The 22,480-nt window shown below is 64.2% G+C and overlaps 1 protein-coding gene and 1 long non-coding RNA gene across 8 annotated transcripts; one reads left to right on the plus strand and one right to left on the minus strand.

Annotated features, from left to right (window-relative positions):
• Positions 1 to 1,976: 1,976 nt before the first annotated feature.
• MAB21L4 (mab-21 like 4) lies at positions 1,977 to 18,742 on the minus strand. Of its 7 annotated transcripts, XM_047846609.1 has the most exons (7): positions 10,261 to 10,622; positions 9,052 to 9,818; positions 6,526 to 6,751; positions 5,306 to 5,459; positions 3,436 to 3,792; positions 3,149 to 3,215; positions 1,977 to 2,503 (listed from the first exon to the last, which is right to left on the minus strand). In XM_047846609.1, exons 2-7 carry the CDS (start codon positions 9,533 to 9,535, stop codon positions 2,478 to 2,480), a joined length of 1,314 nt encoding a protein of 437 aa, XP_047702565.1. In that variant the 5' UTR covers positions 9,536 to 9,818; positions 10,261 to 10,622; the 3' UTR covers positions 1,977 to 2,477. The 7 variants fall into 7 exon arrangements, with proteins under 7 accessions (XP_047702565.1, XP_047702561.1, XP_047702559.1 ...); XM_047846605.1 differs by having other exon boundaries at positions 1,977 to 3,215; positions 9,052 to 9,659; positions 10,261 to 10,626; XM_047846603.1 differs by having other exon boundaries at positions 1,977 to 3,215; positions 10,261 to 10,626.
• On the plus strand, positions 3,734 to 5,423 carry LOC125158936 (uncharacterized). The gene is made up of 3 exons (XR_007149583.1): positions 3,734 to 3,807; positions 4,732 to 4,765; positions 5,312 to 5,423. It is a non-coding gene; the product is annotated as an uncharacterized LOC125158936 (long non-coding RNA).
• Positions 18,743 to 22,480: the final 3,738 nt, after the last annotated feature.

Below are 22,480 nucleotides of genomic sequence, written 5' to 3' on the forward strand. Positions count from 1 at the left end.
CTTTTTCAGAACGTCAGAGTTGGAATCATACAGAATGTAGCCTTCTCAAATTAGCTTCTTACGTTTAGTACTAAGCTTTCGTTAAGTAGTAAGCAATAATTTAAGGTGCCCCCCTGACTTTTCATGGGTTGATGGCTCAGTTCTTTTCAGCACTGAGTAATCTCCCCTTGTCTGGACGGACCACTGTTTATCCATCACCTACTGAAGGACACCTGAGTGGCTTCCAAGTGTTGGCAATTACGAATGAAGTCACTGTAAAAATTCGTATGCAGGTTTTTGGGCAAACATGGGTTTTCAGCTCCTTTGGGTAAATACCAAGGAGTGCAATTGCTGGATCGGGCGGTAAAAGAGTGTTTAGTTTTCTAAGAAACCATCAGCCTGCATTCCTCCCGGCTCCTGATGTTCCATGTCCTCGCCAGCGTTCGATGCTGTCAATGTTCCAACGTCGGCACGTGGAGTTTCCTCCCAGTTGTTTTAATTTGCACTCACAGATCGAGTTGAGGAGAACAGACATCTTGACAACCTTGAGTCTTCCTATCCATGAACATGGGACATCCATTTATTTACCTCTTCTTTGATTTTGTTCATCAGAGTTTTGTCGTTTTCCTCATACGGATATTTTGCATATTTTGTTGGATTGATACCTAAGTGTCGCGGTTTTTTTGTTTTTTTGTGTGTGTTTTTTTTTTTTAATTTTTTTTTCAACGTTTTTATTTATTTTTGGGACAGAGAGAGACAGAGCATGAATGGGGGAGGGGCAGAGAGAGAGGGAGACACAGAATTGGAAACAGGCTCCAGGCTCCGAGCCATCAGCCCAGAGCCTGACGCGGGGCTTGAGCTCACGGACCGCGAGATCGTGACCTGGCTGAAGTCGGACGCTTAACCGACTGCGCCACCCAGGCGCCCCAGTGTCGCGGTTTTGATTCATCCGATTTTTGCTAAGGTTATACTGGTGAATTCGGGTCTTTCGGGGTAATGCTACGTTCTGCTATTGCCCCTGGGAGACAGTGTGTTTTGCTAGACTGTTTTGGCCATGAGAATAGATGTGTTTTTGAACTTTTCCCTTTGGCCTTCCCCACTATTGAGGCCCTTAGTTCTTCCAAGTACAGGCGCCCTGAGACACACTCAGACACTGAGGAAATGATCGCAGGGTGGGCCTGGACACTTTGTCCCCACTGTGAATCGGATTGGACCAAGGTCCTGTGTTCTTTTCTTTTTTTTTTTTTTTTCAAATAATTTATCGTCGAATCGGTTTCCATACAACAGCCAGTGCTCATCCCAGCAAGTGCCCTCCTCAGTGCCCATCACCCACTTACCCTTCTCCCCGACCCCCCATCCTCCTTCAGTTTGTTCTCAGTATTTAAGAGTCTCTTATGGTTTGCCTCCCTCCCTCTCTGTAACGTCAAGGTCCTGTGCTCTGACAGCCTCTACTCTCATGGCATTTTGTGTCCCCCTGTATTCGTGTCAGCTCAGGTCCCAAATCACACAGCCTTCAAAGGCCCTGGCATTTCCTCTCCTCTGTGTGTGGCGATTCTGGCACTCGGCGGGGGGCTGCTTTGCAGGAGGTTTGGGGAAAGTGTCGCTACACGCATCGCCGTGGGGTTGCAGGTCCCTCTACAGGAGCCAGGGTACCGGCTGTGGCTCAGACACTGGGGCATAAATAGCACTGAGAGGCAAAGAGGGTGGAGAGTGGACACTGTCTGCTAAGCGAGGGCACACGAAGGTCACGTGAGAGCTCAGCGGGGAAGGGGCTGCAGGTGGCCGTCATGGGCCGATGAGAGGGCGCGGGGTGGGGACACGGAACCCTGAGAACAGAAGGGAGGGTGGCGTCAGACGCCAGGAGATGCTACCTTGAATAAGACGGAAGATGCCCCACCTCGGCGGGACCAGCCCCTGTTGGCAGAGGGAGCCACAGGCGTCCCCTCTGCTGGCTTCAGTTTCCTTCCGTGTCTCCAGGGGAATATTCTCCACATAGATACATGGAAAGCGGCGGCTGCCGTCCCCACCGAGCCTACCCAGCGCGTTAATTTATTCAAGATCAGATATATAGTATTACATCACCATGGAGGAGCATGGGACTCAGGTCGGGACAAGCCCTCGAGCTCCAGGTCTCAGGCAGACGCTTGGCTCTGAGAGTCTGATGACATCACACAGACCCACACGCGTCTTGTGAAATACAAGGCGCCTTCGTCCCAGGCCCTGGGGAGACCAGGCCGCTGCTCCGGGGGACCTGCTGCCCGGCGCTCCCAGAGTCCCGGGAGGCCATCCCCCGGGCAGTCTGAGGTGGACGTCTCTACCCCCATCACCTGCCTCGGGGTGAAGCCCATTCCCTTCCCCAAGTGTCCCGGGTCCTCCACGGGGCCGTGCAGCCCGGCTGTGGGTGGTGAAGACCGAGCAAAGGCAAGGCCGCTCAGCAGTCCTTGCCGTCCAGGGTCTTGGTCTTCCGGAAGATGCTCTGCATGGCCGAGATCCGGTCCTCATCTTGGATGCTGAAGACCTGGAACTGCAGACGGGGCGGGGGACAGAGGGGTCACAGAGGCACCTCGGAGCCCATCGCAGGGTCCTGGACGCGGCGCGGGACAACACGTGCTCCTTGGCCACCAGGACTTCCTGCGTCTGGGTCTCTGCCTGCACGGTCCTCTTGACAGGTGGACCCACACAGGGCCCTCTCGCCCGGGGCTGGCGGGGGGGGGGGGGGGGGGCTCTTCCTCACACACAGGTGTCCCCGGATGGGCCCGACGCAGAGGAGGCCCCAGCAGGTGCTTGTGGAGGACGGGGCACGCACCAGCCCTCCTGCTGCCGTCCCCCGGGGCCCCACGTGTCCTGCAGGGAGACCGGGTTGGCTCTTTGGGGTGAGGGTGGGGGTTGGCCCTGGGGGAGAGGAGCGGGAGCGGGCTCTGCGGGAGCAGGGGAGGGGAGGGCCGAGCGAGCCGGCAGAACCTCGGAGACTCAAGGAGGTGCGGTCGGCAGAACAGCCGGGTGACCCCTGAACACCAGGCCGGACGCAGGATGCAAAGTCGGAGGACACGGCGTGGGCCTCCCGAGTCTCGGGAGGCGGCAGGAAACTGGCCCCGTGAGACCCAGGGACAGCCACACCCCTTCCTGAGGAACGGAGTCCAGCGTAGGCAGGCGGGGTTTGAGCACTTACCGGACGTGGGTTTGGGGGTGGTTCTGGCGGGCGACGGAGGCACATCCGGACACGCTACCCTGGGGCCCTGGGGCACCAGTGGGCAGGGTCGCTAGTGGCCTGTCTGACCTCCGGATGTCACGTCTGCCCCGGCCGGCTCTTGCCGACCGACGACCGGCCCGGCCGGCCTTCCTTCAGCTCCTGCCCGACCCCCCCCCCCCCCCCCCCCCCCCCCCCCCCCGGGGAGCGGGTCCCCCCCACCCCCGCGTGTCACCCCCGGCCATCTGAGACGCCCCTGCCACGCCCACCTTGTCCAGCAGGACATCAAAGTAGGCGGTGGCCCAGTAGGTAGGGTCGCTGGCAGGCAGCTGCAGGAGGGCCTTGACCCCGTTGCCGATGCGCGGCGGGGGGCCGCGGCCCAGGTGGGTCACGTGGAGGCGCAGGGACGCCTCGGGTTGGCTGGCGAAGCGCTCCACGCGCTGGTACAGGGCGTTGAGGTCCAGGCCGGCGTCGCTCAGCAGGTTCCGCTTGGGGTAGACGAAGTGTGGCAGGTTCCCGGTGGCCAGGCAGCAGAGCAGCACCACCAGCAGCCGGTACACGGCGCCCTGCAGCTCCGCCCAGTCCTCGGGCGCCGGGAAGAGCGCGGACGCCCACAGCAGCACCGTCTGCAGCGGGGCGGGGTACGCGGTCGGGCCCAGCCCCGCCCTCCCGGCCTCCCCTCCACCCGCGCCCCCGCCCACCTACTCGTGGCCCTCCCAGCCTCCCCTCCACCCGCGTCCCTGCCCACCTGCGGCCCTCGCGGCCCTCCCTCCACCCCCGCCCCTGCCCACCTACTCGTGGCCCTTCCCGCCTTCCCTCCACCCCCGCCCCCGTCCACCTACTCGTGGCCCTCCCCGCCTTCCCTCCACCCCCGCCCCTGCCCACCTGCGGCCCTCCTGGCCTTCCCTCCACCCCCGCCCCTGCCCACCTACTCGTGGCCCACCCGGCCCTCCCTCCACCCCCGCCCCTGCCCACCTACTCGTGGCCCTCCCAGCCTCCCCTCCACCCGCGTCCCTGCCCACCTGCGGCCCTCCCGGCCTTCCCTCCACCCCCGCCCCTGCCCACCTACTCGTGGCCCTCCGGCCCTCCCTCCACCCCCGCCCCTGCCCACCTACTTGTGGCCCTCCCCGCCTTCCCTCCACCCCCGCCCCTGCCCACCTACTCGTGGCCCTCCCCGCCTTCCCTCCACCCCCACACCTGCCCACCCCCCTGTGACCCACACCACCTTCCCACCACCTCCACTCCTGCCCACCCGCAGCCCATCACCCTTATGGAAGCTGTCCCCTGGTAGTCTCCTGACCCTTGCACCTCTCCCCCACACTCCATACCTCCCCCCAGAGGTCCCAGAGCGAGCCCCAGCCCCTCTCCACTTGTTGTCCCCATCCTGCCACCTCCCCAATTCCCCGAGGCACTGCCACTGAGTCCAGGCTTGGAGGGACCTTGGGGCCCCACCCTGGCTTCCCATCCGTGGTGCCCAGGACCCCTCTCAGGAGATTCTGAGGCTCTGCCCCTCCTCTGGCCCTTCCCATCGTGCCCTGCGCCCTGACTGCACTCTTGCTATACAGACCAGCCTGAGCCTGTGGCATCGTCCTGGCCCAGGTCTGCATCAAAGCCATAAGAGTGGACCTTCCTCCCCCTGTCCCTGAGCCCCCCAGCCAGGGCCCCTCCCCAGCCACAGTTGTGCCCTCCCACCAGCCCCCATCATCCCTGCTCACTATGGGGCTCAGGAGCCACAGTGGGCCAGACGCCAAGGGCCCTCTTAGAAGCTGCCGGCCCCTCGGGGGTGGGATGAGGGCCTGCAAGGGTGGGGAGCGGGTCAGACGGGCTCTCCTGTGCAGGCCAGGCCACCTCTCTGTTAACCCCCAGCTCCCATCACGGAGCAGCACTCGGCAGGCCTCCGCACCCCACCGCGGCTCGCTCCGGGCAGAGACCCCGCCCGCTTCCCCTTCCCGGTCTTGTGCCCCGGCTCTGGCCTTCCTTTGCTCTTCTCAGCCCCTGACGGTCACAGGGGCCGAGGAGGACACGGCTCCAGCCATGTCATAGCAGCCAGTGAGCAGCACAGGGCTCAGAGTGGGGACCCCCGGCCGGTAACATTCACGGCCACGGGGGCCAGTGTGCCCACAAGCCCCCTATGCGCACCTTCAGGTGACTGAAGTTCAGGCCGGGGCTCTGGCCGCCGTCGCGCCAGCTCTCGTGGTTGACCCGGTCCAGGATGGAGAGGCCGTCCAGACGGTGGCCCGGGAGGGAGCCCAGCGCACCGAGCAGCCTGGTGAGCAGGTAGTCAGTGGAGACCCTGGGGGCCGGGACAGCACACATACTCGGTCAGCATCGGGGCTCCGGCCAGCCGTCCAGGGACACGCTGCATCCCCAGAAAGGAAAGCCCCCAGCCGTGGCCTCCCCAGGATCAGGTCTTGAGCCCCACAGGATGGTCCAGGCCACGGCAGGGACTATGCCACTGCACTCGGCCCGGCCCAGCCCCACGAATATCATCCACTTCCAAGGATTAACTGTGAGAGCGACCCCTGCTTACTTCAGCCCCGGGCTGCATTCCCCGGGCGTGGGAGCCAGTGGGGCATCACCCTGGCCAAACCACAGCGGCCTTGCTGTTTAAGTCCTGTCAGAGCTGGATGGGGCTCAGTCCCCAGCCCTTCGTTCGGGGTCTCAAGGGGAGCTCAGCCTCTGCCCCACGTCCCCTACTCTGTCTTTCCTGCTCACGGACACCAACTCGGGGTCTCCCTTTGCCGGCCGGAGAGGGAGGGGAAGGGGCATCCGCACCTCCCCCAGCTCGCAGACTCCTGGGGTGGAGACGGCGGGGGGGGGGGGGGCGGCCACAGGGGCTGCTGGGGCTCTGGGGCCAGGCGGGGGCGGGGACACCACAGGTGGCGGTCTCCTGTCAGGAGGACCTGCCGTCTCCTAATGGGGAAGGGCCACAGGGACAGGAAATGCTAGCAAATTCCCAGTGCGATCGCATCCCCCACCTCACTGTGTGGACACCCGTCCCCACTGTCCCCGGAACCTGCGGGACCCTGGGTGAGTCACCCGGCCTCTGGTGTCCAGAGCCTTCTGCGTTTCTCTGAGTGTCCCCTCACAGCCCGCCCTGGCCCCCGGCTCGGGCGGCAGGGGGCACGGCTCCACCCTCCCCGCAGCTCCAAGAGGGGCAAAGCTGGCGGTGGGCAGTGATGACCCCACGTCCCCCAGAGATCCCAGGGACGTCAGCGCGGCACAGAAGCCTATGGGGCAGAGGCGGGGGGAGGGGGTCCCCGCAGACCTTCCTGCCCGGAGTGGGAAGAACAGTGGGGTGGCAGCCCCCTTCCCACCGGCTCCCCAGGACCCCACAGACCCCAGGACGCGTGTCCGACCTCCAGTGCTGGGCACTGGCTGGCACCAGGGCCGCTTCTTGGCTGATGATCCTTTTCAAGCTGCCTTCAGGGAACCCGCGCATCCACTGGGCCCTCTCCAGGGCGGGCACCCCGAGCTTTCTTCGCACCATGGGCACGATGTTGAACCGGATTGTTCGCCAGCCGCTAGACACGAGCAGGGACAGGTGGGACTCCTTCTCCTCCAGGCTGTCCGCGTTCAGAGAACCTGCAACAGCCCGCCGTGCCCTGGAACCCTCATCTCAGATGGCCCCCCGCGCCTCTGGGAAGGGGCTGGGCAGGTGAAGGACAGGGCCAGACCCGGGACGGCTCGGGGTTAACACACGTGACCCCAGAGGCCTGGTGTCGGGAGATGCGTGCCTGGTGCCCCGCGCCCAGGAGGGCCTGGATCCAAAGGCTGACAGTGGACACGCCTGGCTTCCACTCCACACCCTGGGTCCCCAGAGCCACACGCCAGATGGCGCATTCCAGTAAAGATGCTTCCCACTCCCGTCACCCCTCGGACCCAGCCCAGCACCCACACCCAGAGCCCAGAGCCCCCAGACCACCCAGGAGGGGACATTCCAAGGGTGACAGGGCTGGAGGCTGGCGAGGCGGAGACACTCGGGGATGACCCGGGGCCCTCTGGCCTTCCTCCTCAGCTGTCCCTTCCCCCCCAGTAAACAAATTAATACCACAGAGAGAGGAGGGGAGCTGAGCAGTGTGGGGGACACTCCTGTCACCGGCCCTTACCAACCCCAGCCAACACCAGACTCGGAGACGTCCCTCCTTCCCTCCCCCAGCACTGCCCAGTGAGGGTGCTGGTCAGGGGTCAGGGGACCAACCGTCTGAGAGCCATGTCCCAAAGGGAACCCCCAACGTGTGCCTTGAAAATAGGTCTCTGCAGGGACTGAGCACGGGGGGGGGGGGGGCTCCTCACGTCCTACAGCAGCACGCAGCCCGCCCTGGCCCACCCACGGCGTGGGGGTCTTGTAGGAAGGAGCCTGGGCCCCGTTATGCAGACCCCTCCCCCCAAACCCCTGTGGGGTATTCCAGGTCCTGGCCCTGCCACCGGACCACTCCATCGCCTACATGGGCCTCAGTTTCCCCATCGGTTACAGGAAGGAAGGAGCTCAGTGACCCCTGCCCCTTCCAATTCAGGGTTTGAGGCACTTGTCATCCAAAGCCACTACTGGTGGCTCCATTTCCCTACCTACCATTGGTCACACATTCTGTCCACGGAGGCGGCTTGGAGGGCGGCCAGCCACACCCGCAGCCTGTCCCAGCCACTCCCTGCCTCCGCCCCCAGCCCGGTCTCACCGGTTTGTTCCCAGGTGCGGGCAGCCTGAACCTTGTCACCTGGGGTTGCTCTGCTTCCCTTTTAAGGTAAGTGTCTGGGAACAATGCTTGGAATTTCCCTGCGTGCCCAGCTCGGTCGGCCCCTTGGGCGTGGCTCCCAGCCTCCTCTGCTTTCTCGGCCGGGCCGGGGACGGTGGGGACCTGGGAGTGGCAGCTCAGAGTGTGCCTGAAAGGCCCAGGGCTGGGCCATCCCAGCAGGCGGGGCAGACGGCCTGCAGGTGACAGGGCCAGGTGGGCATGGCCACCGTAGATCATGGAAGAAGACAGCAGTGGCCCTGCCAAGTCACCTGCGGTAATTGAAAGGTTCAGAAGATGACCAGAGAACATGTCCAAGGGGCCTGATGACAGGTTCCGGCTGCCCTGGGAGGGCTCTATCTATCGTCAGCTCTGAGAGGGTGGCCACCCGCCCGGGTCTCCAGGCAGGTCTGGAGAGGGGCCAGGGTTGGACGTCGCCCCTCTTGCTGTCGGGAGACCGTCCAGGAGCCTCTCTGAGCAGCCCGGGGCAGGCCACTGTCCCTGCGACGGGCTGACCGTCCATCCCCGTTCTCTGACGTTATGAAAGACACGAGGACCAGGCGGCTGCCACCACCATGGCCTGTTCCTTCCCAAGGGAAACGGGACTTCTGTTTGCGTCCCCACTTCTCTGCCAGGACAACCCGATGTATTTGCTCTGGCCCCCAGGAGGGTGCTCTGCTGTCCTGGGCCTGCACCCGCTGCACGCACGCACCCACGCAGTCTTCCCGCTCCGTGCACTGTGACCAGATGCCGGGAGCGGGGACGCCCGTCATGCTGAGCTGGAACTGATAACAGAACCACCTGCTCAGAACTATGGCAGGGACCGTCATCAAGCAGGTCAGCCGGAAACCCCGTGCCCCGGACTTAGCTTCTAGCTGTTCGTCAAGTAACATCCATTAACGTGTTACCGCCAAAGTCACCATGTGAAAATCAGGCAACGTGGAAATGGGTGACCCGCGTTCTTAGAAGTGTTTGGAACCAGAAAGGATCTCAGAGCGGGATCCCCCAGCCCGTGTGCCCTGACACCCACTGAGCCATCGCGTGTCTGTGCACACGCACGCAGATGCACACCCCCTGAGCCATCGCGAGTCTGTGCACACGCACGCACACACACACCTCAGCACACGCGTGTGCCCAGTGTCTCCCGCCTGCTACCTGGCGTGACGAGGCCCTGGTGTCTGCAGTGCACCACGGCCGCCACCAGAAGGTCCTTGAGGACGCGCAGGACCTTGCTGGGCGCGATGTGGCCGCGGCACCCGGCGCCACCCTCGGAGGAGACGCTGAGGACGTCATCGGCCATCCGCCGTTCCGGGCGGGCCCCTTCCCTGGAGACACCCAGGCGGCAGGGCGCAGGGCCGTCGCCCGCCTCGGCGGCCCCCACCTCCTCAATCAGCAGGGTGTCCGCGTCCACCCGCAGGGGCACCTCCACGTGCAGGGGCTCCTCCGAGGTGCGCAGGGCAAACTGGAAGGCCTCCAGGTCACGGGAGTAGTCCACGAGGAAGCGGGGGTCCAGGTGGTGCACGTGCTCCAGCACCGTGAGCAGCACGTTCTCCGCGCGCTGGAAGTCCTGCGCCCGCCGTGCCCCCCGCGAGCGGATGGCCTGCAGGTAGTGCTGCCACAGGGGCACCTGCACGGCCATGGCCGGGGCGGGTGTGGACGGGACGGGGGGAGGCACCGGCCGGGCGAGGAGCACTCTTCGGGCGGGCCGGCTTCCCCGAGAAGCAGGATTCCAGAGTGACGGGGGCTGCGGGCCTGACCCAGACCTTTGAAGCGAGGCTGAGTCAGTCACCGACAATTAGGAATGTCACCACCGCAGCCTTGGGCGGGGAGGCGGGGCCTGGTCACCACCCAGCCCCGGGCCTCCCTCCTGTCACGCTGACTCCGCCTCTTGGGCCCAAGGCACCTTCAGGCTGCCGACCGCCCTGGAGAAAAATCAGTCGGCACCGCCACTCGGGGTGTGGCCACCTCCCGCCCTGCTGTCCTGGAGGTGGGGACCCCGTTCCTGGCGCCCCCCACCCTCATGCCAGCAGCCGCAGGGTGTCTGTGGCATGCGGGCCTCCCTGCGAGCCTGGGGGAGGGCCGCGTGGCATCCCATCGCTCCGAAGAGAAAGGTGAGGCCCGGGAGGTGGCCTCCCCAGACCTCCTGCGTGGGAGGCAGCTGGAAATCAGCGCTGGGGCTGTGTTTCCACGGCGACCTGAGCAGCCCCCTCGGGCACCTGTGCCCCCCTGCGAGCTGGCGCCTCAGACGGCAGCCCGGGCCGCAGCCCGCTGTGGATCCTGCCTCCTCTCCCGTCAGGGCCACACGTCCAACCCCCCCGGCCGGCCCGAGGCCCTCAAGCTGCCTGGCCCCCAGCCCGCACCCACCTGGCTCTGCAGCAGGAGCGAGTCTGGCTCCAGGAGCCGTCTCCCGGCCCCTCCTCGCTGGGCGGAAAGCCTCGCCCTGCCGAACCCCTCCGGCGCCGTGCTGGGAGCGCTGCCCGGCCCGGCCCGTCTCCCCACTCGGGGCCGGGCAAGTCCCAACCAGCAGGGGGGGACCGCCCCCGCTGACCCTTGGCCCTGCTGGGCTGGCCCGGGACGCTGGGTGCCCCTGCCGGGGTGTCTGCAAACAGGGAACCTGGACGTAGCCCCCAGCAAGGTATCCTGGAGACGCTGCCCCGCAGCCCTCCAGCGGCGGCCTCGCCCCTACCCACACAGGGGCCTCAGACACCGGGTTGCTGCAGGCAGAGCCTGGAGCCAAGATGCTCACTTCCTGGTGCTCGGAAGCCCCGGTGACTGGCTCTCTCTTTCCGCACCTCCCCGGTCGGGGAGCTCACCACCTCACAGAGCAGCCCGTGGCACGGCCAAACAAGAGACCAATTTCCTGCCTTAAACCTGGCCCCATCCTGTCCTCTGGGGTTGCCCAGAGCACGTCCGTCCCTCTCCCAGGGCAGCTGCTGCCTGTCAAGGACCCAGACTCCCTTGGCCTGCCTCACACCCCACCTATCCCCCGTTCTGTTGCCCCCACACACTCTGCCCTGGCCCCTCCGTCTTCATGGGACTCTGACCTATGGGGCATTGCTGCAGAGGCGCTGGGAACTGCGGTCCTGACCCTGACCCTGGGCCACAGGGTCCTGTCTGTACCCTGGCTCCACCGTCTGTGACCCGATGATCCCATGTCCCTTCAGCTTCTTTTCACGGGAACCTCACGGCAATCCCGAATTCACCCGGGAGACCCTGAGGCCCCGTCTTCCAAAGTGCCCACTCTGGGGACGATGCCGCAGGGACCTTCCCCATCGGGGGCAACCCCCACGTTGTGCCCCCAACCCCCTGTCATCCGGGGAGCTCTCCTCCCTTGCCCCCTGCAGCCCCCTCTTCCGGACAGTGACACAGAAGCGCCCGAGGCCTGCGGCCCACGTTCCCCTCCTCCGCTGGTCAGCTGACCCTCTCTGCGCACCCCCATTCTACAGCCTCCGCACCTGCTCCTCGGTGCCCCACGGCAGCTCCGTGTCTGCCCCCGGACTGCCCACGGGCACCTCGCACCCCGTCCCCTGGGAGGGCAGAGGAGGGCAAAGACGCGGGCGCCACCCCGGCCCGCCGGGCAGAGTCTGACCACAGAAGGACCGGGACCGCCACCCTGCAGAGCCCAGGGCCAGCGTGGCGAGTGACCGGGAGGGCCGCAGACCCAGGCCTGGGCGGCCGGGCCACGGGGGGAGTTTGCCGGCTGGAGGATGTGCGGACCACCAGCACGTGTTTTTGCTTCTACCTCCCCGGAGAGCTCGGCTCAGGGCAAGCTCACAGATCCGTGTCTCGGGAGCTCCCAGAGGCGCTGCAGAAAGGGACCCGCCCCGAGCCCGTGAGGTGGGCCGCACGCTGCCTCGGCGTCGCGGGCTCATCTGGAGAGGTGGTCCCGGGCGGGTGCCACTCAAAGTCCATGCGTCGGTCTCCCGTGGCGGCGGTGACACATCACCACACACCGGGGCGCTGAGAACAACACGAGCCTGTTCTCTCCCGCTTCTGGGGCCAGGGGTCCCAGGTCAAGGTGTCGCCGGCCCCTGCGAGGCTCCCGCCTGCCTCTTCCAGCCCCGCCTGTGCCTGCGCGCCCACGCGGCCCTCTCCGTGTATCTCTGTCATCGCCCTCTGCCTCTGTCCTACAAGGACCCTTGGGAGGGCCGGCCCCGGCCGGCCTCACCGCACAAGCCTCAGCTCTGCTCACCCGGGACCCTCTCTGCCTGATCGTAGCAACGGGTTCCAGGCGCAGGGAAGCGGCCACTCTTCACACGCATCAGACCGTGTCCCGCGACTTCCTCCGGGAAGCCGCCTCGCGTGTCTTGCGCTCACCTGCCCCTCCGCTCAGACTCCCAGGCCCCCGTCCAGACCACGCTTGTCACGTCCCCGCACGCACGGCCCCGGGGGGCCCCCGGGACACACAAGCAGACGCTGCCTGAGCTGCCAGTGTGATCCCCCAAAACGGTCAGTGTTGCCCGTGGGGACCCCTCCCTCCGTGCACGGTGGCGGGCCTTTCCCTCACGGCCTCGTGGTCTGGCTGAGCCCACGTGCCCGGGGCACCCGGGCCAGAAGCCGCTGGCGCTCGGGAGGCACACGGAGCGGTCAGGCCTCAAGAGAGGACACGCTCGGGGGCCATTTGACACTCCGCGTGAGCCGCTGCCGGCCCGGCCTCAAAGCCGTCGCGGGGAGACGAGGAGGCCACACGGATGGGCCCCCGAGACGCCTTCACGCTCTGACGGTGACGGACGGCGACTCGAAACCGGCCACCCCTTCCACACGATGCCAAAACGAGCGGTCTGCACGTGGCTGGCGTCAGAGGGCCCCTCCCACACGTGGCTTCCGTCGGCTTTAGGCCGGAACAAGGCTCGCCAAGCTGGACGAACTGGAGCGCTGGCTCCCACGAGGGTCCCTGCAGCCCCACCGCCGCGGGCAGCCCCACCGTCCCAGGCAGTCCCACCGTCCCAACAAGCCCCACTGTCCCGGGCAGTCCTACTGTCACTGGCCATCCGGTCGTCACGGGCAGCCCCGTCACCGCCTAACTCTGGTATGTGGTGGCCCGAGGACACACAGGACACACAGTCAAGATGGACATAGTCTGACGTGCGTGTCTGACTGGCATTGGACGCGGCCGTGGGTGCTCGTGTGCTGCTTCTGTGGAATATTCGAGTGTGACAGGCCGTGTACGTGCGTCTGCCAAAACTGGCCCCCCTTCTCTCGTTCGCCCCTGGAAGGGTGAAGCAGCAGAGAAATGGGGGCCTTTGAAGAGCCACACTGGCTGCAGTCGCTGGCCCTTCCCAGCCACCTCCAGCCTCCGGTCCAGGGCTCGGCCTAGGCCTCCTCCTCTGCGGGGATTAGAGGCAGAAGGTCTGCAGGAAGCACAGAGGCCGGGAAGGCAGCCGGGGCGGGTCAGGGGAAGAGGGAGAGGAGGGCGGCGGGGCCAGCAGGGGAGAGGCCCTGGTCGCAGGAGGGAGGCCTGGGCTCCAGGGCTGGGGCTGCTCTGAAGCGGCCTCAGGGTGGGGACCGAAGGAGCTGGGTCCTCTGTGCCCGCCGACTGACCTGCCCCGTGGGGCGGCTGCCCCGGGGGAGGGGGAGAGACAAGCGGGAGCCGGCAAATTAAAAGTCACCGTGGGAGGGCGGAACACGTTCCTTCTGGCCGAAACCAGCCCAGGTCGCCGGGCCAGCAGGAGCTGACGAAAGTGTGGGGTCCGAGGGCCACAGAGCAGGAAGGAGGAGGGCTCAGAGAAGGCGCGGCCCCGCGAGCCTCAACATCGGGACCCTTGCCTGGCAGGGGGAGGGCTGGACAGCGGTGACACCCCCCCCAAGTAGGGGGTGCTCGTAAGGGAGGGAGCCAGGCCCCCGATGTGACCACAGCCAGCACCCCTGCCCGGGCTTGCCTCAGAGACTTCGCGGTGGGGGGGTGGGTGGGGTCGGAGTGAGAAGGGAGCTCTGCCCTCGGCTGCCCCTCGGCGCCCACACGACCTGCCGCATCCCTGTCACTGGGCGTCAGACTCCCCGCGGCCCGAGAACCAGCGATGCCTGGGGTTATTCTGCCCTTGTTTTCTGGTGATTCCTCAAAGGCATCGTCTGCTGGGTTGCAGGACGCGGGAGGTACAGAGCACAGGAGTCACATCACTGGCCCTTGTCCCCCCAGGTCCCAGGGGCTCTCCCCACCGACCGCCCCCCGCCCCCGGCACTGCCCAGGGGCCCCGCCCATCCCACCTGTGCCACTCCATCAGGCAGGGGACTGTGGGGCTACATGTGGGAGGTGACGGGGCACCTAACACCAGCAGTAATGGGGGAAGGGGGCGCTGGTCAGGAGGCAGCAGGCCCCCTCGAAGAAGGTGCACGCGGAAGGTGCCCGAGGTGGTGAGCTGGGTTGTGAGGGTTCATCTGTGTGGTGGGGGCTGCCCAGGGGGTGGCCCGAAAGGTGAGCCATCCAGGTGTTTGTGGACACTTGGGGTCACCCGAGGAGAAGCAGCTGTGTGGCCAGCCAGCACCGTCACCCGGAAGGCGGCCCCCCCCGGCCAGTGGCAGAAGCAACGGGGAGCGGACAGCTGAGCCCCGAGGCTTTCCAAGCGAGAAGGAGTCTGGGGGGGTCCACAGCCCAAGATGGGGGCCGGTGGGGGCCCGGCGGGAGAGGAGGGCTCCCAGGGTCTCAGTACAGGGGTGGGGAGAAGGGGTTGTGAGAAAGGAGGACCCCAGGCAGACGATCTCTCAGGCCTGAGGAGCATTGACGTGGGTCCCCTGTGGTCACGCAGGGCCCAGCTCTGTCTGTCCAGGGCCCAGGTGGTCAGCGCAGGGCCGGACGGGACTTCTCCCCGACCCTCCTCTAGACCACGGGCTCCACAGCACGTCTCAGACCAAAGAATCAACTGGATTCCCTTCCAGCTGTGGCAGAAGGGTCGCCCCCGGTGCTGCAGGCAGGGCTGAGTTCGGTTTGATTTGGTTTGATATCTTTCATGGTGATAAAAAGCATAACGTAAAATTTACCTTCCTAACAACTGTAAGTGCGTAACTCAGTGACATTAAGTGCATTTACATTGTTGCTATTGTCATATTGTTGTGCTACCAACGTCGCCCCCCCCCCCGTCTCCAGAACTCCTTCCCAAAGGGAAACTCTGTACTCCTCATCAAAAACTAACTCCCCACTCCCCCGAGCCCCCCGCCCCCCTGTTCTACTTTCTGCCTCTATGATTTTTTTTAAGACTTTAAGGTATCTCTACACCCAACACGGGGCTCGAACTCACAACCCCGAGATCCAGAGTCACAGGCACTCTACCGACTGAGCCCGCCGGGTATCCTTCTGTCTCTATGACCTTGACTGGTCTAGGGACCTCATATAAGTGGAGTTGGCCCTGTTGTGACCGGCTAATTTCACCAAACGTAACGTCCACAAGGTTCGGGTCGGTATTTCACGCCTTGTGGTTGAATAACACTCCGTTGGACGCACAGATCACACTTTGCTGCTCCGTCCATCGTCCGTGCGCACTTGGGCTGCTTCCTCCCGCTGGCTGTTGTGAGCCTGGGTGTCCAAATCTCCCTGGGACAACCCGCTTTCAATTCTTTTGGACACATACCCGCAAGCGGGACTGCTGGGTCCTACGGCAACGCCACGGCCAGCCGCGTGAGGGGCCGCCGAAGCATTCGCCGCAGCGGCCGGGCCCTTCTGCATTTCCACTCAGGGGATGAGCGTCCAGTTTCTCCGCACCCCTGACAACACTTGCCATTTCCTGGGGTCTGTGTTACAGGAGCCCTGATGATGCGTGTGGACCCCGCTGCGGTTTTGATTCGCGTTTCCTTTGCAATTAACGAGCATCTTTTCAGTTATCGGCCGTCCGTGCCTCTTCTTTGGAGAAAGGTCGATTCGGGCCTTTGCCCCCCTGTTGCTCAGCTGTAGGAGTTCTTTACAGATTGTGGACCTTCATTCCGACATCTGATACATGATTCCCAAATACTTCCCCCGACCCGAGGGTCACCTTTTTGCTCTCTCGATAGCTTCCTCTGATGCGCACGAGCGTGTCAGTGATCCGATTCACTTTTCTCCCCCGTGTTCTCCATGCTTTGGTGCGACACCCAAGAAATCGTGGCCACGGCGCTTTTCTCCTGTGCCTTCTCGTCAGGGCTCCGTGGTTGGGTCCTCTGACGAGTCCTCAGCACGACTAAGCCCGGCCGCCCCAGCTCCCAGGTGCGCAGGGCCTGCCCACGGCGGCCTTCTCCGGCAATCGTGTGAACAGACGCCTGCAGGGTGGGTTCCGCCCCAGGGAACCTCTCAAGACTCGCTCCCAGGCTGCCCCTGCCACGGCCAGGGCTGACCGGCGCCCCTGTGGTCCTCTGAGGGTGGACTGGATGCCGAGAGAGGCCCCACGAGCTGGCCCGAGAGGGAAGGATGACGCGTCTCTCCCACAGCACGTGTGCCCGGGGGCCCGCTTGGGGACGCCCAGAGCCTCACCCAGGCGCGGACCCAGATGTGAGCCTCCCGGTGGCCCCTCAGATCCCACCTGTCTGCTACAGGCCTCCACCTCTGTCGCATGGGCAGAGGGGGCAGACGCACAGACAGCGACCGGTCGGCCTCGGCACCAGGCAGCAGCCCCGGGCGGCCCCCGAGCCGGGCCCAGAGCAGGGCCGACGGCCTGCTTTCCTGTCCGCACCTGCAGGGGACACGCCCGCTAGAGGCCTCGAACCCCGGTCAGCTGAGCTGAGCCTGTCAGTGGGAGTGGCTGCTTTCCTGAGCGATCACCCGCCCTCCCGACATGCGGTCACTGAGGACGGTCGGCTCGGCGGGGGGCGGGGGGGGTCACTGAGGAGCACAGATGCAGAGCCAGTCAGGTCCTAGAGCCGGTGGGTGGGACGGAGGCCCCGAGGGGCTGGACGGCGGCACCCCATTCCTTTACGGTCTCCTGCCCTCTTCCCCGGGGTTGCCCTGCGTGTGACCCGCCTCGGGAGGATGTGTCAGGGCCACGTGTCCCATCCACGGCAGGCTCAGCTGACCCGCCCTGGTCCTGTCTGTCACAGCCTGTACAAGAGACGCGGATGAAAGGCAGGCGTGGCCTTGACACCAGGAAGCCAGTACTGTCATGCGAGCTTTGAGGTCCCTTCCCCTCTCGGGAGGGTCTGAATCAGGCGTGGCAAATTCCGGTGCCCCTGGGGCCAGTGGCAGACAGACAGAGGTGAGGCCATCTTCTTGCCCTGGGTCAGGACCAGCCGTGAGCCTCCCTGAGCCCGCCCGGCCCACCTGGCCCACAGAGATGCCGCCTGCATGGTAAGGACCTTACGTCACACCCTCTGTTCATTCCAGAAAATTTTGTGGGGGCCATGCCCAGGTCCAAGGCTGAGCCCCGTCCTGAGGGCTCTCCTTCTTGTCCATCGACGGCCCGGGACCAGGAGCCACAAGCAAGGACACCAGGCAGTGAGGCCTTGGGGTTACGCACGGGGCCTGTGGGAGCCTCAAAGGGGCTGGGCTTCCCCCTGAAGGAAAGGGTACAGGTGTGGGGGTGAAGGCCGGAATGTGCTAAGCTTCTCCACAGGGCCTTAAGGGCTTAAGGGGAGAACAGGCTGAGTGAATGCTGGGGTGGGGTCAGGGCAAGAGGCGCCTGGAAGGATGCCCCACCCACCGGAGGCACCACCTTTCCTGGTTTCTGGCAAGTGATCACAGACGGTGTCGCCGGCCTCCACGGCCTCCTCGCCACCCGGCCGTCACACGGATGCCCCGACGGAGTTCCCCAGGCAGGAGCTCTCACCGGAAGCAGGCCATGCCCTCTGTGCCCCCAGAGCCCATCTGGCTGGGGTCAGATGAGGCCCAGCCCCTGTGCCCCACCAAGGACGCCTGTCTCACACCTCTCTCAAGTCCTGGGGCTCAGACCCCAGGGGTGCTGTAGACGGCCTTGGGTGCCGGGAGGTGCCCAGGCCACAGCACGGGTCCCCTGGGCTCCGAGTCTGTATCTCGGCTTCGTGTTTTCAGTGCACTGACCTGTGCACGGAGCCTCCTGACAGGCCTGGACGCCCAGTGAGGCGATGTCCCGCCTGAGAGCCAGTCCTGTCCCTGCATGGAGCACCCCTCCTGGGGGGGCCAGGACAGAGCACAGGTGTCTCTCAGGGACAGGTGCCTTTGCGCACCAGTGGCCCTGTCTTGAACGTCTATTCTGAGGAGAGAGCCTGGGCCCCTAGCATCCCTCAGCAGTGCTGGTGACAGATACGCTCCCTGACCACCAGGGACTTCTGGCCTTGCCTGGCAGGCTGCCCCAGAGGAGCCCACCCCCGGGGCCCCCACACTGGCCTCCTCTTGTTAGAGGGGCGGTCAGTCCTGGCTGCCAAGCCCACCTCCAGGGACTCCACTGGGAGAGGTCCACTTAGAGCGAGGACTCGGGGGGGGGCGGGGGACGCGGGTGTGACCGGATCCCCAGACCAGACTCAGTCCAGAGGCCCCAGGAGGCCCAGGCTAGATGGGCACAGGTCTGTGTTTGTCCTTCCCCTTGCCTTGCCCCGGGGGCTGGGTCCCACCACCCCAATGGGTGAGCTGCGAGTGTCCTGGTCAGTCCCTTATGTGGCTCTGGGAAGCTTTCAGTGACCGAGGATTGTGCCAACTATGGGAGGAATCCCCGTGGGGCAGATTACCCTAAGAGGGCTCCAGAGGGAGGTCAGATTCTGGAAGGCCAGTCCAGGTACGAGGTAAGGGCGATGGGGGTCTCCTGGGGTCCTTAGACAGGTGGTTTCTCCTCTCCAGCCCTCAGCCTGTCCACCTGCTGGACACGATCCGACTACTGACCTCTACAGTCTTTTCTAGATGTTAGGGAAAAAATGGGGTTTGTTTGTTTATGATTGTCCATCGGGAGGAACCAGTGGCCCACATGCCACCTTCCCCTGACGTGCGGCCCCCAAGTGCACAGCGCCTCCTGCGGAGAAGGCTGGGGCCCTTCCCCGCGGCTGCGGGAGGGGGTCCGGGGCAGAGGCCAGCCCCTGTCCGGGCGTGGTCGCGCAGGTGGACAGCTTCACCCAGGGCGCCTCCAGGTCTCCAGGAAACCGCTTCCAGACAACAGCGTTCTTTAGTCCCCATGGCAACAGGGCCTGCGCTCCTGTTTCCAGGGAAACAAAATCCTCAGCGTCGCGGTTGCCACAGCAACGTCCTCGGGCTTCCTCGGCCACTCGGTCGCCAGCCCAGAGGGGCAGCTGGGCACCTTGGACGGAGGAGCCAGGTGTCGTGCCGGCGTGGGGCTGGTGCACTGACGCAGGTCCTGGCCCGGCCCGGGTCCCGGCCGGAGACTCACCTGGCCGCCAAGCCCCGGCTTTCTCGGAGTCCTGCCCTCCCACTCGAGATGAGCTCTCCCTCCAGCGAGCCTGGCCACGGGGGTGCCACCGCAGAGCGGTCCCCACTGGGGCTGGACACCGTGATCCAGGTCAGTGGGGTGCCCGCCCTCCAGCACCCTCCCGGGAGGAGGCCCTGAGGGCACCTTGGGAGGGTGCACGGAGAGGCCACACCTCCCCCGCTCCCCACTTGAGGGCTCACGTGGTCAGCACGAGCCTGCGTACACACGCGTGCACACGCGTGCACGCACACACACGTGCAGCCGCGGCTCAGGAGAGGAGGCTGGGGGGAGACTGACCTGGGCAGAGGGAGACCCGAGCCCAGCCCCCAGCCTCCCCATCCGTGCCGGCACGAGCTCAGGCCGCCAGCCCTCTTCTCTGAGCCTCAGGCTTGCAGCCTGCACGCTGGGGACGGGGACGGCCAGGGCAACCGTCCACGCTATCGTTCTGGGACCTCGTGCACTGCTTTCTTTGTGGCCAAGTGGGGGATCCGCCACTGGTGGGTGGCTGCGGCCCGTCCCCGGTTCCGGGAGCTCCCCGGGTGCTTTTCACCAGAGCACCACCTGCATACCGGCAGCAGCTATGGTGGCTGAGAGCGTCCCCAGGCCTCTCTCTCCCTCACTCCCTGCCCCCCAGAGCCAAGCCACTGCCTGGCCCCACTAGGTGCCTGCTACTGCCATCACCTGACTCTGGCCACCACAGCCGGGCGGTCCCCACCCTGAGTGAGCCCTGGGGGACCCCAGTGAACCTCGGTGCCCCAGCTGACTCACAGTTGTCTATGAACCCAGTTCTTAGAATCTCAGACTGCGCTGCAGGGGGTTGACACAGCCTGATATAAACAGCACAGGTCGCCGGAGAAGAGTAATCGCCCACAGTTGGTGCCAGGTGGTTAAATATCACGATGGAGGCACCTTACACCCACGCCCACGCGCACACGCGCACACACGGGTGCCCACACGGGACAGGTCAGGATGCGGCAGGAGAGTGAATCAGGTGATGCCAACCACGCAAAACAAGGTGGCCCTGGGTGGGTGACTGTCTCCGTCCAGCTCCCAAAGGGTCTCAGTTCCCTGGATGGAGAGAAGGATAGAGGCAGGAAGGAAAGGCTTGCACGCTACAGTTCTCAAGACCCGTTCATCCAGGCACCCCACAGGATCCCCCTATCAGCCTGGGAGGATTCTATCACCCCCTTTGGATTCCAGGAAAACGGAGGCTTGAGGGTTGAAGCACGTCGCTATGGTTACAGGCAGTTCGAGGGAGAGACGCAGGCTGGTGCCATTGTCTGGCAGCGGGCACAGGTGCTTGGCAGACACGGCTGCCCCCAAACCCCTGCGGGAAACTGTCTTCTGAAAGCCACAAGGAGGCCCAGCCAAGGTCCGCTCTGCCCGCCCGGCCAACACCTGTTATTTGCATCGTGGTGATGGGGATCTTGGTGCCACTGCCCTGGGGGTGAGCAGGCAGGCGGGCGCCAAGAGACGTCCAGATAGGGCTGTCCAGACGGGGAGGCAGGCCGGAAGGATCCTCCAGGCCCTGGCTGCAGACAGGGAAACTGAGGGCCCTGGGAAAGGTGTGGCTGGGGGGTGGGGGCCTCTTGTGACCAGGCCTGAATGTGCTCCCCACACCCCCTGCAGCCTCTGCGGAGCATCCCAGAGCAGCCCGCCCCTGCCCTCCCGCTCAGAGCTGGGCCCCCAGGGGGAGGGTCCAGACCCAGTGCGGATGGAGAGGGGTGGCACGGGAGAGCCTGGGTGGTGGGTGCCAGAGGGCTGTGATCCTAGACTCAGTCCCCTGAAGAGCTACCAGATTGGCCAGACCATGTGCCTTCTGGGTTCAGGATTGTGTTGTGTTGCGTTGCGTTGCGTTGCATTGTGTTGTTGTGCTGTGTTGTTTTCTTTTCTGAGCAGCAGGCAAAACTTTATTAGATGACAGGATCAGAAAGGAAGAACAGTATGGAAGCTCCGTTTGCAGGGGGGGCGGGGCATTCGGAAGTGAATGTCCCAGTTTAGGTTTCGATCAATGGTAGTTTTCCAGGAATTTGTCTGCGGTACCCAGACTTCCAAATTTACTGACAAAAGTCCTTGCGATATCTTCTTGCTGTCATTTTGATGTCTGAGGACGTGAAGTGGGGCGGCCGCCGGCCCCGACGTGGAGGCGTTTGAGGCCAGGGCTTCGTGTGTGACACCCGGGAGGTCCGGACGGGCCACCCTGAAGTGATTCCCCTCCTCCTTTCCGGATCCCAGCCACCTGTCGATCCTTCTTAGGCTGCTTCTGTCTGTTTCATTAACGTCGACATCTGCTGTTCCTTTGCTTTCCAGCTCTTTGGGTTTGTTGCTCAGCTAGTTGTTTGAGATGTGTACTTAGCTCGTGGATTTGCAGCCTTCTGTTGAGTTTTTTTTTTTAACTTTTAAAACAAACGTGTTAAAATAGATACATACATATATACACATAAAGTTTACCATTTTAACCATGTTCAAGTGTGCAGTTCAGTGGCACCGAGCACATTCACCCTGCTGTGCAACCGCCATCTCCAGAACTTTCTCGGCTTCTCAGACTGAACCTCTGTCCCCAGAAACACTGACCCCCAAGCCCTGCCCGTGCCCCTGACGCCCACCCTTCCAGTCTCTGCCTCTGTGACTTGGGCCATTCTCGGGCCCTCACAGAAGTGGAGTCCTACGGCACCCCTCCCTCTGTGCGGGTCTGTTTCACGCACAACGTCCTCCGGGTTCGGCCGTGTTGAAGCCGGTGTCAGAACGGCCTTGCCTTTTAAGGCGGAGTCACCGTCCGCTGTGCGGACGGACCACGTGGTGTTTATCTATTCCTAGGTTCATGGACAGTCAGGTTGTCTCCACCTTTGGGCAGCCGTGAATGCGCTGCCCTGAAGACTGACGTGCGCACCTGTTTCGGTGCCCGCCGTCCCTTCTTGTGGAGATGCGCTCGGAGGAGTTGCTGCTGGGCCGCATGTGACTCCCTGTTTAACGGGAGGAAACACCGTGCTATTCTCCACAGCGGCTGCACCATTTCACATTCCCACTTGCATTTTTTTTAACGTTTTATTTATTTTCAAGAGATAGAGCACCAGCAGGGGAGGGACAGAGAGAGGGGGAGACGCAGAATCTAAAGCAGGCTCCAGGCTCCCAGCTGCCGACGCAGAGCCCAACGCGGGCTCGAACTCGTGAACCACGAGACCACGACCTGAGCCAAAGTCGGACACTTAACCGACTGAGCCACCCAGGTGCCCCTCACGTTCCCACTTTCTTTTTCTTCTTTTTTTAAAGGATGCTTTTCATTCTAAACAATGTGTTAG

This window comes from Prionailurus viverrinus, unplaced genomic scaffold (genome assembly GCF_022837055.1).
Source record: "Prionailurus viverrinus isolate Anna unplaced genomic scaffold, UM_Priviv_1.0 scaffold_39, whole genome shotgun sequence".
Classification (NCBI taxonomy): domain Eukaryota; kingdom Metazoa; phylum Chordata; class Mammalia; order Carnivora; family Felidae; genus Prionailurus; species Prionailurus viverrinus.

Excerpts from the sequence above, each read along its gene's own strand:
- MAB21L4 (XM_047846605.1), bottom strand. The coding sequence starts at position 9,535 with ATGGCCGTGCAGGTGCCCCTGTGGCAGCACTACCTGCAGGCCATCCGC. Across the intron at positions 6,752-9,051 it reads CCAGGGCCTCGTCACGCCAG|GTTCTCTGAACGCGGACAGC; the intron begins GTAGCAGGCGGG and ends GGGCTGTTGCAG. Across the intron at positions 3,793-5,305 it reads TGAACTTCAGTCACCTGAAG|ACGGTGCTGCTGTGGGCGTC; the intron begins GTGCGCATAGGG and ends GCCCCGCTGCAG.